At 47.7% G+C, this 14,997-nt stretch overlaps 1 protein-coding gene across 3 annotated transcripts in view; it reads right to left on the reverse strand.

Moving 5' to 3' along the window:
• Positions 1 to 14,997, reverse strand: part of ADCY2 (adenylate cyclase 2) — a 221,474-nt gene that overhangs the window by 26,824 nt on the left and 179,653 nt on the right. For 2 of the 3 annotated variants that reach the window (XM_037529615.1, XM_037529617.2), the window contains exons 14-16: positions 12,722 to 12,819; positions 9,118 to 9,202; positions 246 to 383 (exon numbers count right to left, since the gene is read on the reverse strand). In XM_037529615.1, coding sequence (XP_037385512.1) covers positions 246 to 383; positions 9,118 to 9,202; positions 12,722 to 12,819 — 321 coding nt within the window. The remainder of the gene's footprint in view (positions 1 to 245; positions 384 to 9,117; positions 9,203 to 12,721; positions 12,820 to 14,997) is intronic. The other variant, XM_037529616.1, reaches the window with a different exon arrangement.

Below are 14,997 nucleotides of genomic sequence, written 5' to 3' on the forward strand. Positions count from 1 at the left end.
GGATCAGCCCCAGGACACCTGCGTCCTGCTCCCGTCACTGCTTCACCTAGTGTCCCCCGGTTATGTTGACGGGGTTCCCCGGGGCTACAGCAGTGTATTTGTTTTGGGGGCTCTGGGTTCAGTCCTTCACCAGCGTGTCTCCACGCCACCTTAGCAAGAAGAAATGGGCGTCCCCAGAGGGGCTGGCCAGGCCGACCCCCACCCCACCACCAGGGAGCCCAGCTGCCCGCAGCCGCGCCACTCACCATGTTGAACACGGCCATGGTCAGGATGATGGCCGTGGTGACCACCGTGAGGGAGACGCGCGGCCAGGGCCGGTTTGCGATGATGCCCGACGACTTCAGAAGCCACAGGAGGGCGGCCGAGGCCTCCTTGCTGCACTGCTGGGGGAGAGAGGACAGGACAGGCCTCGTGGTGCTGTTCGGGCGCTCCGCCGGGCGGGTAGTGGACGACATCCAGCGCCGTGCAGACTGGACGGCGGCTCTTCCCTCCAGGGGAGCCCCAGGCGCAGGCCTCGCTACTGCCATGTCGGATCTCCAAGGGGGTACAGCTGGGGACGCTGCTGGGAGGGCGGAGGGGTGCCCCGGGGTACAGGTGGGGACGCTGCTGGGAGGGCGGAGGGGTGCCCAGGGGGTACAGGTGGGGACGCTGCTGGGAGGGCAGAGGGGTGCCCGGGGGTACAGGTGGAGAAGCTGCTAGAAGGGAAGAGGAGGTACTCGGGGGTATAGCTGGGGACGCTGCTGGGAGGGCAGAGGGGTACCCGGGGGTACAGGTGGGGACACTGCTGGGAAGGCGGAGGGGTGCCCGGGGGTACAGGTGGGGACGCTGCTGGGAGGGCGGAGGGTTGCTGTACGTCCTCCAAGACAGACCCACAGTCACATCTTAATCTTCTGGTAAAGGAAGCAGGTGCCGGTTCATTTAACCCCTCTGCGGGGTGGGCTGGGACTCACACCAGCTACGATGAAGCAGTTACCACAACCTCAGCTGATTTATGCAGAAAAGAAATCAACACAGACTCAGGGAACCCTGATACCCCCAGCCACAGACACTTGCTGGCTGCGTCTCAGGGGCTGCAACCCAAGGCCTCGGGTTGTACCCCCACCTGTCCTGTAGGGGGCGCTGCCCCCCGCACGCGGAAGCTCTCCTTTTAAAAAAATTTTCAATGGCGTAAAATAGCACAGACTAGAAAATGTGCCCCCTTAACCACGTCAGGGCACAGTTCTCACTGCTGTGTGCCAGCTCTCTAGAACTTTCCATCCTGCACAAGGGGCTTTCTGGCAAACGAAGATAATACGTATTTGTGCCTTCGACAACTAGGATTAGTGTTTTTATTTAAGAGAAAATTCTTATAACTGGTATTTTTGTGTCTGTACATAGGAATCATCCACAGATAGAGGGACAATGCCAGGAGACTTACTACTGAGAAAATGCCAATCTAGTCAGTTTCCATATACTGTCAATCAGATAAAATATTATCTAGTTATTGTAGACACACCATTGACATGATCAAATAAAAAAATACTTGTTTGAGTTTTTGCAACACAACAGGGTGATAAACTTCACAAATACAAGAAGAGGCAGAAGATGAAGATATTAGGGAAACAGAAGAACCCAAAGGGGCAGGAAGAGGAGAGGAAAAAGACGAAGCTCTTAGAATCGGATTAAGAAAAAGTGAGAACATCCATTGAATGTGCGGCTCCGAATGAAGATTACAACTTGGATCGTGACATGGCAATTTTCTCCGGTCTATTCTCTGTTGGATAAAGTGATCAAAAGGAGTCCCTGATGGAAAATCAAGCTTCTCAAAGTCGACACCATCCTATAAAGAAGAGCAGCTCACAGAACAGCACGGCGCTTTATTCAGACTGAAATGAGAGACGCCTGCCAGGGCCCGGGGCTGCCCTCGGTCTGCTCTTTGCTTTAATCAGAGGCTTCTTCGGCCAAACGGGCCCCTCGCCGGGGCCTCTGATTAGCCCGTCCAGTGAATTCACTGTGGACCTTCCAGAAATGCTCCTGGCTGCTGGTGCCCACTCACCTACCGACAAACCTGGACTCAGTCTAAGTGTGGTGGGGAATGTGAAAGGAGCAAGAATATAAACTTAAATGAAAATCCTATCATGGAGCACGAACAGCGTGGTTAGCTAAGGGTGGCCCGGATGTCCGTGTTCTGCATTCAGCGCAGGCAGAAGATTCGCCACACACAGAGTCCATGCTCCTTCCTCCCCGACTCTTTTTTTTTTTTTTTTATCTTTTTGGCCCTTTTGCACGGGAACAACTGGCAGTCACCCACTCTAGAATGCCTCATGAATTACTGTGATATTGTAAGAGCAGACCGCAGGCATAGTTTTGCTTCAGTCCATGTAAAAAATAAAAGTGAGGAACTCCAAGTCTATTATTTTAAGTGAAATTTAATAAAAAGGAAAGCAGAAATGGTCCATATATGTCCTATGTGACAAAGCAACAAACTTGTGATTAGAAAAACAAGCCTCATCTGAAAAAAGAGAGTGAACTTTATCAGACACACACGCACTTCTGTGTGTTTATCCACCCAAAGGAGCGTCTCCGATACTTCAGCATTTTAAGCGGCCGAGGACCGTCTTTCTGAACAGCAGCAGCAGCCACAGCAGCAATTTTTTGTGACATTTACTGTCACCAAGGTTGTCATGGCGCCTTGATCACTCACTGTTCTTCAATTTCCTACAAATTGCTTCTTTACTTCCATCATATTTTATAGCATCCGCCTGCTTCTCCATGCTCCGGGGTGCACATTCCTCTAGTGGGGGACACGTGCCACTTCAGGGCACTCACAGCCTGCCCCCCGGCATCGTCTGTGCTGCCATGCTTGTCTCTGGCCACAGAGAGAGCTGGGTGAGGACCCCGAGAGGGCCCCCTCCAGCCTGTCTCCTGGGGTCGGCACAGAGTTCGGGGATAGCAGCAGCTCACATGTGCTTGCTCAGCACATTTGCCATCCAGATGCTGTGGCAAGAGAGAAATCCCCATGGGCACACGCAAGGACACGGGTCAGTGCTGCTGGAACCCAGGCTGTGCGGCTGGCCAGGCGTGTGCTGGACCTTGGCTACCAACATGGGGGTGGGCCTCTAATGACCACGGGGAGAGATGTGCCCTGGGCCTACAGAAGACAGACCCAAGCCCCCTGAATAAAATCAGAAGTCTGCAAGGGCGGTCTCTCCCATGTAAAGAAGTCCAGAAGAACTCTGGGCAGCAAGTTCAAGGCTAGGGAAGTATCAACAAGCATTCAGCGACAAAGTCACTCTAAATATGGGTGTTGAGTTTAAAATCATGTTACCAGCTTCAGAACGAGAATCTCAAATTGAGGGGCTATTCATCAGGTTAAAAAGTAGATGAAGCCCTTGGGGTTCTGGCAGAAGCAAGAGAGTGAAGGGAACAGTCCAGCTGGGGAGGAGCAGCCCCCACTGAACTGACCTCATAGTATAAGAATTAAGATACATGTAAGACACGGGGCCTCACAAGGAAGAGCCAATAGTCATAACAGGTAGTAAAATAGCATCACGAGATCTACAGATCTCACAAAGGTTTGAAATAGCCATACAATAAGATTAAAGTACTGAAACATGGATTATAGACCATAATGAATGAGCAGGTTGTTAGGATAAAAAAAATAGGGGCCTCCCCAGTGGCGCGGTGGTTGAGTGCTGGGCTGCGAAGCTGCCCACAGCCTCTGCAGCGCCGGTTTGATCCCCGGCTGCCGGGCAAGGGTCCCACATGGCGCGCAGACCTCTCCTGCCACCCGCTGCTCCCCTCAGCAGTGTACTTCGGTCCTTCTGCCTGATCTGCTGCCTGCTCTGGCTCTGGTGAATCCTCTCACCCTCCCGCGCTTCTGACTGTACCCAGTGCTTGTATAAATAAATAAATAAATCTTTAAAAAAAAAGTAGGTGTATTTAAACAATGAGCCACATAGAATGTAGGTGCTGAAATTAAAACTCACTAGTCATGCATTGACAACTTGCAATATTTATTTGGTGCTATGTTAAATAGTGCACTAGGAGGTAAACTAAAACCTCCAAGCCTCCTAGCAATTTAACTGAAATTACAAGATGAATTTCAGTCACAAACTTTGGACACCTCCCTATCTTAGAGTACAAAGGGTAGCTGACTTCCATTTCCGTATAATACGGACAGGTAGTTATTAACAATAAGATTGAGCTGTGGGAAGAATCCCTAAAACAGTACAGAATGATAAAGAAATAAAAACATAATTAAGAGATACTGAGGTGCAGAAGACACAGCGAAAAAAATTCAACATACTTATAATGAAAGTTTGAGAAAAATGAAGCAGAAAGACTGGAAATAAGGGGGAGGGGTAGCAACTCTACGGGCCAGGAACAGAATGTGAGCTCTGTGGCTGAGGTCACACAGCAGGCCCCCAACGGGAAAACCGAAAGCAAATGTACATCTTAATGGAAGGAATCTATTACTATGACAGCCCAAGAGCAAATCCTGCAACCCCCAGAGAGAAGACAGATTAGCTGTTAAGGAAGAACAGATAGCAGGGCAGTAGACTTGCTCTTTGGTGCATTAAATGCAGCAAAATACCAATTCAGGTTTTAACAATATTAGAAAAATTATCATCAATTATCACTCAATTAGGAGATAGACTCTTTTTTAAGTATACAAGCTGGGTGGCTATGTTATACATCCGTAAGGATTCCACAAGGCATCAGCTTCTGGTGATACAGTCACTGAGTTCTGGGGGAGGAACTGGTGCTCAGGAGGGATGGACAACAAAGAAATTGTTCAACCATAAGAACAAGGGTGACACTGAATAATAAGTAAAATAATGATAAAAGTAAAAAAATTTAAACAACATTAAAATGGGTGATGGAAAAGGTGAGTTGATGGAGAGGTTTCCACCAGGGTCTCTTATTCCTCAGCAAGATGGAGGGAGTAATGATAATTGAACATGTTACATATTGAAGCCCATCACTGGAAGAACAGATTACAGTGTATCATTTCCAGGTCATTAGAGGAAATAAAAGAGAATAAATAAATCCCACAGCTCTAAGAGGAGGCAGAGGAAGAGGAGAAGTAAGTTGAAGCAAAGAAGCTGTCTGACAGATGATGAAAGTTAAATAAGGCTGCAGCAGCAATTACAATACACGTAAATGCAGCACACCCATCAGGGAAAAGAGAGAGATCATTAGAGCAGAGACATCCCAGAGGATGTTGTTTGCAAGAGACACACACACCTAGATAAGGACTTGGAAAAGGGACAGTGGGAAAATACTCATCAAGAAAAAGCTGGTGGACTCATTTTGACATTAGAGAAAATAGGTTTCCAGGAAAAACACTGCCCTGCGGGGTAGAAGCTTTCCTCTTAGCCTGTGTGTCACCTACTTTTCCCTCCCCAGGACCTTCTCTATTTGTGCTTTTATCTCTGCTGGGAATAACGCTGGTGGGCAGGCACCACATTATCTGTGCCATACAAAGCCAAGGGCAGCCATGTTGAGAGAAAAATTTCTCCTGACATTTTCATTTGCTAAAACTGTGTCTTTTTTCTAAAAGATGTATTTTGGGTTGTTTGGGGTGTTATTTTTGGCTAGAGTCATTGTCACATTTGTTATAGAAATTTAAGTCACTTCAGATAGTTCAGAAAGTTAAATCTGGCAGGAGATGTGCACTTATTATTAGCAATACTACCACTCTGGTGACAGCTGGTGCTGGTTTTTGTTGCTGATTATAATGAAAATGTGAACTTGACTCTCTTATTCTGTTTTAATTTCTACCTAAATCAAATGAATTGCTTCATTGATCAACTAAAAGAATTACAAAAATCCTTTATAAGATTCTATTTTTGTGAGAACATTTTGAAAGTATTGAGGGTATTTATTTACTAGCGTATTATAGATTCTAAATTCACCAATAAATTAACTGTAAAATTATTTTTATTTATTTATACATACAAGAGCTAGGGTACAGGCCAGAGATGTGGGGGTGAGAGGACTCCCCAGAGACAGAGTGGGGAGCAGAACAGGTGGATCCACTGAAATCCACTGCTGAGGGGAGCAGCGGGGAGACAGGAGAGGTCTGTGTGCCATGTGGGTCACTCCCTGGCTGGGGATCAAACTCATGCTGCAGTGGCTCGATAGCTTCTTAGTACTGAGACTTAACCCCTGCGCCACCAGGGAGGCCCTCAATCCCATTTTTAATGTAACATTTATTCTGTTAGGAGAAGGTGCCATCATAGGGCCAGTGTGATATTAAGGGAGATTCTGGGAAGGTGAGCAGTTCTGGAGCCACCACATGGGCAAGAACTGAGAAGAGAAACATGGAGGTGGGGAGCACTTCAGGGGGAGGTGTGGGAGCGGGTGAGGGACAGAAAGAGGAGCTGACATCTCAGAGAAATAAATCATGACAAAAACAGCTGCATTCCTGCATTTTTATCTGGAATGTGTCACTGAACAAATATCTACATGGCTTTTCTCTCAACAAGAAAATAAAATTGCATTTCGTGATCACTCTTACTTTTTGTCCATTTTGATGTTTCTCTACCTTTTTTTAGACCCAGCTATAAAATGACCCATCAAGTGTGTTTACTTGTGTTGCATATTTGGTGTAAGATGCTGGAGGAAAGACAGCTGCCAGGCTTACATCTTCTCAACTGCCTGTATAACAGCTCTTCACTTCAAAATTCAAGAGAATTTTAAAACAGGGTTATCAGCTTCAGTACTGCCTGCAGCACCAAGGTTTTCAAAGGTTTAGCATGTTAATAGGAGGTAAATCTGGGATATTAGGTGCATTTTCATAAATTTGGTTTTTAGCCCCTAAGTCAATACAACTCAGGGTAGAACTTCCCACGACTGGGAGATTTTCCAGGGCCCAAGGAATAGCACTTAGGGTGCACGACACTTTTTCCTGACTGCCATGGAAAATTCGTGACATTTATGGTTCTTGACTGTATTTGAAGGGTAGACTAGAGCACATTTAAAACCGTCTTAGAGTGACTATACATGAGTGTGTTTCATGTTGACAGTTTAAAAAAAAAATTCCCTACAGAAAGGTTTAAGCAGTAAAAAGAACCTACTACTGAAAGGAGAAGAATTGCTGAGTTTCGCCAGGATTACATGAGGACCAAGGATTTGGCTGGTCCCCAGGGGCGGAGGGGGGCAGGGATTACTCCTGGATCCTGGAGATTCCAGCTGGGAATCTCCACGTTTAGTCTTCCTGACTTTGGCAAAGACTGGTTTTCTTGCAGCCTTGCAATTTTCCCTTTGAGCCACCGCTGAGTTAAAAAGAACTTCCGAGCATCTGGCATGTGGGTGTGAGGTCTTGGGAAGCTCTGGGATCTCGGGCTGGGGGAGCTGGGATGGTTCACCAGTGAGGTGAGCTGGGGTGGTGGCTGAGAGGGGACCCACTACATTAGAGGGGGGCCTGCCAGGGGGTAGCAACGTCCTCTGGAGAATACTTTCCAGGCCACCGCTCTGTGTTTCTTTTCTATAGAAATGTCCATGTGGAAAGGAAGAAGTCTGCTTGACACCCTAAATACACATCATGCTCCCCCACCTCCAAGATGGATCTCTTGAAACAGAAAATGAGGAATATGGCTGCTCTAATTAGAAGGAGGCTTGGCTGCCCCCGGAGCCTGGGAGGACAGATCTGTCCCAAAAACCAGAGAAATGGCTGCAGGAAGACAGAGGACGGGACCCGAGTCCACCTGGATGTGTAGATCAGGCTTCTTTGTGCCGTCAGCATTCTGGAACACTCTGACAAGGTTCCCCATGGTCAGTGTTTACCCAGTCCCCTCTGGACAACCTACAGAGACTTCTGAGATCTTGGGGAGACTCCTGACGCCACTGGAGGAAATCAGAAACCACAGGCCCACTTTGGGAGAATTTCCCAACCACTTGGAAGCATCTCCACAATCTCAGATGGTGCTAAACCCACCCCCGTTTGCAGAGGATCAAAGCCAAGGACAGCAGCCTTTGCTGTCCAGAGGCAGAGATGAGCTCTTTGTGCAAAGGAGTCCAGCCCATCTGACTGGGATGTACTGGGGGGCCTGGGGCAGCAGGGACATGGCACCCAGAGACTCAGAGGGGAGCTGCAGGCGGTAGCAGCGTGCCTTCTAAAAAGCAAAATGGCCCTCCCGGAAGCAGCGGAGGACGATCGGCCCGCCACGCGGGGTGGGACGAGAGCTCTTGGGGCACCGTGGAGCGTTGCTCGGGCACGCACAGCCCAGGAGGGGAGGCAGGGCTGCAGGCTCCAGGCCTGCCCGTGCTTCTGCCCCTACACAGTCTTGTCCAAGTCTAGCCGGGAGAGGAAAGTCCCGCATTCTCAGCCCAGACATCACAGAGCGCGTATTCACCGACAAATGTGCTAAGGACGGTGTCTGTCGATTTTGTATAACGAATTATTGTAAAGTTACAATTTTCATGAAATAATCTCCAAAGCATCTCCCGCGCACGCCCAGGCCCTGCGGCCAGAGCTGTGCACGAAAGGCCTCTTCTGCTCCCACCACTCGCCAGCAAACGAAAGGAAACGCTGAGTCTCCTGGGAATTCCTTCTAATTGCTGGTTTTCTGGGGCTCTCATGGAGGGAGGCCAGCAACACCGGCTTTAGACTCAAGCACACACTCGGGTGTGATTCTTACAGCCACTCTTAGCAGCTACAGTACAAGAGCTTAGAGTGATGGTTTAAATTAAATGTTAATAAAAGACATTTTTATATTTGCTATTTTCGTATGTTCCCAAAGTTTGTATCTTGAAAGTGGATTTAGAAGATACATTTGGTTTACACGTGAATTGTGCTGTACCCTAAAAGCATCCGATTACACTTGCATTTGCTACTAAAATACCCTGAGAGCTTAGAAGAGATGATAACAGATGTGAACAGAAACAAATAATCATAAATGCAATTTGAGGCTGTGATGGCCAACACTTCACACAATCTTCAAATTCGTGTCTGAGCGCGTGCGAGCTGCCCAGTTGATATTCTGGGCTGTCGGCATGAAGGAACCTACTCTTCACTGTGAGTTGAGCCTCTTCAAATGGCAAGCCGGCGCGCTCCCTGTTTTAAGCAAGGTAGCAGTTTTCACTCAGTGAACACACTTTTCAAAGAAGTTCCATATCTGAAGCACCTACCAGAAGCTGTCCCGCAAAGCAGACGAAAAGGATGAAGGCCAGCGAGAGAAACGCAGCGCCGAAGGAAATCCCCAGGACGGACGTTCTACCGGGAGAGAAAAGGGGCGGTTACTGTGGGCCTCGCTCCTTCCTCTGGAAAGCCACCTGCAGCGTTTCCGCTAAACTGGGACGTCACTGAATGAGGACTAACTCTATTAAGTTTTACTACATTTTGTTTGGAGACGATTTACTAAGTTTTTGGTAAATGAAAGTAAAACATTCACCAAAAACGCGTCCATGAAAGTGCCTGCAGCTGAGTCTGATGGATTTGTCAGGACCCATGAAGACTGCCCTGTAAGGCGCTTGTATTTGCTACTAACATACTCTGTTAGCTTAGAAGAAATGATAAAAAAATGTGAACAGAAACAAATAAACATAAGCTCTTCCTAGAGAATCTTTCCATAACTCACCTGACTGTGCTAGCTCCATGCTCTCCCCCCTGCCCGCATGACCCCGAGCCCCTCCTAACCCCTGTCCTTTCAGGAAACACTGAACCCTCATGCTCCCCTATAGGAGACATCAGGATTCAAATCCAGATGCAGTCAAATGTTCCCCGAGGTTGCCCCAAGGCCACGGGCAGTAGGCCCACTGAGAAAGTGAACACGGAGCTTCCTGGGGTCACCAGGACGTCTGCCACTGGCGGATCACAGGCGGGTAAGAGCATAAGAATTGCGTTCATTTCTGAGAGGTTCTTAAAATAGTTAAATATCTCTAAGTTTTAAAAACTCATTAAGTCCAAGGATAGACATGCTCGGGGTATTCACAATGAAAAACCAAAGGTGAAGTGGAAACAAAATATTCGGGGAGAGTCCAGTTCGTTCCCAAGACCACTGTGGAAACTGCCGATGAGCTTGGCAGGCGATGCCCGAGAGACAGGCCAACTGGCTCTGAAACGAGGGCCAAGGACCCGATGGTGCAGCAAAGGGAAGAGCAGGCGCAGTCAGCGCCAGGCAGGAGTCACCAGCCGAGCGCACAGGTGTGGGCCCTTGGGGAGGGGAATGGAGGAAGTGGCTGAGCCCCCTCCTGCTTCTCTGATGGAGGCCCCACTCAGCTCACCCTCTCACATACACGTAACCTTTTGTGGGAGATGACTGGACACCCAGCGAGATCTGCAAAAAATTGAGCTCATACTAACTACTTGAGCCGGCCCCAGTGATGTAGGGGCGCTGAATACTCTCCTGGGTCTAACTCAGCACTTGGCGACACCTGGCCTGATACTGACACTGCTAGGAGGTGGGTCTCGATACTCCTGGGACTGAAGAGGGACATGGTAATTTCCGATGAGATTTTGTTTGCCACCTTTCCCATCTGTCTTTTTTTTTTTTTTTTTTTAAGATTTATTCACTTATTTATACAAGCACTGGGCACAGTCAGAAGCTCGGGAGGGTGAGAGAATTCACCAGAGCCAGAGCGGGGAGCAGAGCAGGCAGAAGGACCGAAGTACACTGCTGAGGGGAGCAGCGGGCAGCAGGAGAGGTCTGGCGCCATGTGGGTCCCTCGCCTGGTGGCCGGGGATGGAACCGGCGCTGCAGAGGCTTCGGGCAGCTTCACAGCCCAGCGTTCAACCTCTGCGCCACTAGGGGAGGCCCCATCTGTCTTTTAAGAGAGCTCTGAGGGGTTTTCTTTGCTCCTACATCTTCCTGGTGTCAGAGTAATGTCAGCCTCAATAGACTGAGTTCAGCAACACTGCATCTATTTTTTAGGTCTCAAATGGTTTAAAAAATAAATGAATAATCTCTCCTGGAAGGCTTGGCAAGTTTCAATTATAATGTCATCTATGAAGACGATGCTGATGGTAGCAATCATGGTGACAGCGATGTGATGGTGGTGATGATGATACAAAATAACCCCTAGGAGTATCTACTATCTACCAAGGACTGTTCTTAAAGTTTCATTAAGTACAGTCCACTCAATCCTCACAATAATCCTGGATAATCATGGCTACTTCATTTTACCAGAGAAAAACTGAAGCCCCAAGCAGCTGAAAACCATGACTAAAGTTCTAGCTCTACTAAGCGCTGTGGTGGAACAATGATGTTCCTGCTCTTTTTAAGGAGCCCATAGGGCAAAGACATGTCATGCATATGCCAAGCTTACTGGCTTTATTTCTTGAGGGAATTTTAATAATTTTCCTAGAAAAGTATCCATTTCATTTAGATTGCTGAACGCAAATTATTCCACATAATATTTTCAAAATTTAAAGACCCCATATTTGAACTAATTTCTTCTTGGACTTAATGTTATTTTTCTTTTTCTCACTAGATCAGACTTTTGAAGCTTTGCATGTTTATGGGCTTCAAAACATAAAGTTTTGGTTTATTAGTAAGGTCCATAGTTTGTGATAATATTCTGTTATTAGTTTCTGGTTTAACTTTTAGAAATTCCTCTGTTTCAAATTTTGTTTTGTTCTCATTGTCATTGATTGTCAGTCTTTTGCATTTTCTAATACAAGCACTTAAGGACATAAATATTCCCATAATTACTGCTTTAGCCAAATCCAAAGCTTCTGATTAATACTACTTATTGTCATTCTCTTCTAAAAAGCCTATCATCTCAACTGCCATTTCCTCTTGATGCAAGAGTAATTTAGAAGTCTGATTAATTTGACAAGGATCTGTCCTTGTTATTTATAATTTTATTAGATTTGATCAGAGATCACAGTCTCTATAATTTCTATTGGGATAGTTTATTTTTCTTCTTGGGAGAGATAAATATACTCTATTATGTCTTAATGGATTTCTGAAATGCTACATACCTGCTTTATGCTGGAGAACAATATATGTTCTCAAACATAGCTATTGACAGGGCCTCATGAGTTATTCAAATCCCCAAGGGGCTTATTGGCGCAATCTGGTCTATCAACTTTAGAATCCATTAACATTTCCAGCTGGAGAGACAAGCTGACAGTGACCTACAGCAATTAGACACGGTGGCAGAGGATGGGCTTCGTGGAGAAGAATGTGAATCAGAACGGACGGTCACAGAGCAGGCCCAGAGAGGTTTTGCTCTTCTCTACCCCACAATGTTAGCTTATTAGAATCAATGTCTGCCATTTTGCTCTTTCTGGGGAGAGTTTACGGGGTTACATTTCTTGGATGGCATCAGAGTGATCTGGAAATTCGAGTGAAAGATTAACTGCCTTTTAAAAACATTCCTGAAGCAACACGTCCGCCTGGAGAATCCAGCGGGCAGAGGGGTGATTGAACGGTGGGCGACCCGAGGCCTCTGCTGGGGGAAGTGCTGCGTGTGGTCATTTATGAGGGAGGCGTGAAGCTGTGCTCTGGACAATCAGCGCTGTCGAGCAATGTTAGTTCAATAAAATAATCACGGAAAAGTAGATAAAATACCGTGAAAGAAAAAACCAAAATCACCCCATAACTAAGCAGGGCACACAGGTGCCACTTTACAGACCCTGAATTAAGGGGGGGTCCCCTGCCCCCCCCCACGATGATATATGTTGCATCACCCCTGGGGGAGAGTTCCAAATCACCCTGATGCCATCCTCTCCTCCTTGAAGGCAGCTGGCGCTGGGGAAGGCACCCCAGGGCAAACCCCACACACTTACTTTGGCAGCACGAGAATCTGCACGACGAAGATGCAGAAGAAGATGAGGCACGCGCAGGTCACGTAGTACTTGAACGCCGGCAGCGCCGTGGCCCGGTACTAGGGGCAAGAGGACACGTGAGAGCCGGTTCTGGGCGGGTCGGGGCAGTTCCGCAGCGACCTCACCCACACTGGTTCAGCGTCTTACACTCACAGACGTGGCCCCCCGCCGCCCCCCGCCGCCCGCCACCAGCAGCGAGGGTCCCCCGTGTGGGCTGAGCAGGGGGCTTCCGCAGAAGGCGGTTTCTATGAGCCAGACTGTTCAGAAACCCATTGAAGGGTAACTGAGTGACTGCAGGGAGGAGCTGGGGCACCCGAACAGGAGGGGGTGAGCCTGAGGGGGGGTGGGCCTGCAGGGTCACGCTTCCCTCGGGTCTAACGTCCACGATGACATGGAAAGTGGAGAACATTCCCCAAATATAGTACTTCCTTCGGGAACAGTATTGAGGAAAGGTAATTTCCTCCTGTGACTAGCTTATCGCAGCATTTGATTTTATATTTCTCTTAATGCCACTTGGAGGTGACGGTTTCATTCACAGCTCAGAGACGGCGAGTGGGGTCTGTCGCCGGGATGCCATCGTTGCTTGTCCGAGCCCGGCTGGTTCTTTCCGCCCAGGGTAGCTGCCCACTCGGAACTGCAGGGGCAGAGCCAGCAGGCGGCGCCCATAACACCAAGGTGGGCTCTTCCCCCTGGGAGCCCCACTCCAAAGCTCACCAGAACCAGCTCATTTAATCCTGCAAGGGCCACGGCAGGCACCGTCAGTGCCCCCACTCTGGGACGAAGGTGCACCGGCCCGGACCCGCTGGTCACCACGCTCAGCAGACACAGCGCGGGGCAAAACCAGGATCTTCACCCCGCTGTATTGGTTTTCAACCACCAGGCTCTACCACCTCCCCACAGAGAGTTTTATAATAAAATTAAAAGGAAATAAAGGCTTTGTGGTGACGCTGCTGAAACCTGATAGCGCCGGCAGGTGGCATCAGCGACTGCTGCGTTTTGTTTCCCCAGTTATGGAAGCAGAGGGTGCACCGCCCCGGCTTTCACCACTGGGTTTTTTGAGCCACGGTGCATCTCTGGCGGGTCCTACAGGTGTTCCTCTTCCTCAGGGTCTTGTCGCCTTTTACCCCTCCTGCCGGCCGAGTATCAGGCCGGGACAGGGGAACAAAAGATCCCAGCGCTCTCTAAACGATGCCGCCAAGTTGGTCTTTGAAAATGTGGACTCATAGGTGATGTCGGCAAAAGCATCGTTTTTACATGATGAGTCCCTTCTGTTTACTGGAATTTTTTATAATGAGATTTGTGAGTTAGCAGCCAGGATAATTTATATGCTGATGAAGAAGTATATTAGCATAATTGCCAAAATGGGGTATTTTGCACATTCAATGTCACCCTTATCTTTTACCTCTTATTTTCTTCTGGGCTTTGTGCAGAGATAGGAGATGGAATTTCCTTCAGCATTAACAAAGGGAATGGCCTTCTATCAGGTAGGGGTAACTGAATATTTAAACAATCAGTAACCATTTGTATCTGTAAAGTTATTCAGGATAAAACGGTCAATAATCACAGTAAATCCTGTTCAATACCAGTCGGGCAGCTGCCGGGAGGCGACCCATTGGCCTGGGAGCAGGCACTCGTCTTGCTCTCACCGACACAACAGGAAGTTTCGGTGTAACTATAAAATCCAACCCTGATGAATTTTGGGAGGGATTTTCGATATCTCTATTTAATGTCGATAAAACAATTGAATTGTCTTTGCAGAATTTTAATCCAGGGTAATGACAGCTACTATTAGTACGGTCGGTTTTGTTCAAACTAAGACCAGTCATATGTTGGGTGATGAAAATAATCTCTTACTTATTCCTTTTCTAGATCAACATCCACAGGAGGTGAATGAAAAAAAGCTGACCTAGAAAGGAAGGTGGTCCTTTGAGCATCACTTCACTCATTTTAGCAAATCCACGTCACACTCGATGTGTAAAAACTAAATGTCCTCCTATGTATTTGTATCTGAAGGTAATGCAGGGGTATGTTGGGAGCCACAGTTTGGGGTTTTCATTCTCCCAAATAGGTGTCAATGTAAACCTCATATTTTTAATCAAAAAGTTAAAATAATTTGTGTAAAGTCATTGCAACTGCAGCAGGAAGGATCTTGGGTGTTTTTAGAGAATATGAACTCAGATCTCTCTCTTCAGTTCCAAGTTTCAGACGCGGAGACATCACCCCCTCCAGAGCCAAAA

This window comes from Talpa occidentalis, unplaced genomic scaffold (genome assembly GCF_014898055.3).
Source record: "Talpa occidentalis isolate TD23 unplaced genomic scaffold, MPIMG_talOcc4v2.1 talOcc4.6, whole genome shotgun sequence".
Lineage (NCBI taxonomy): Eukaryota > Metazoa > Chordata > Mammalia > Eulipotyphla > Talpidae > Talpa > Talpa occidentalis.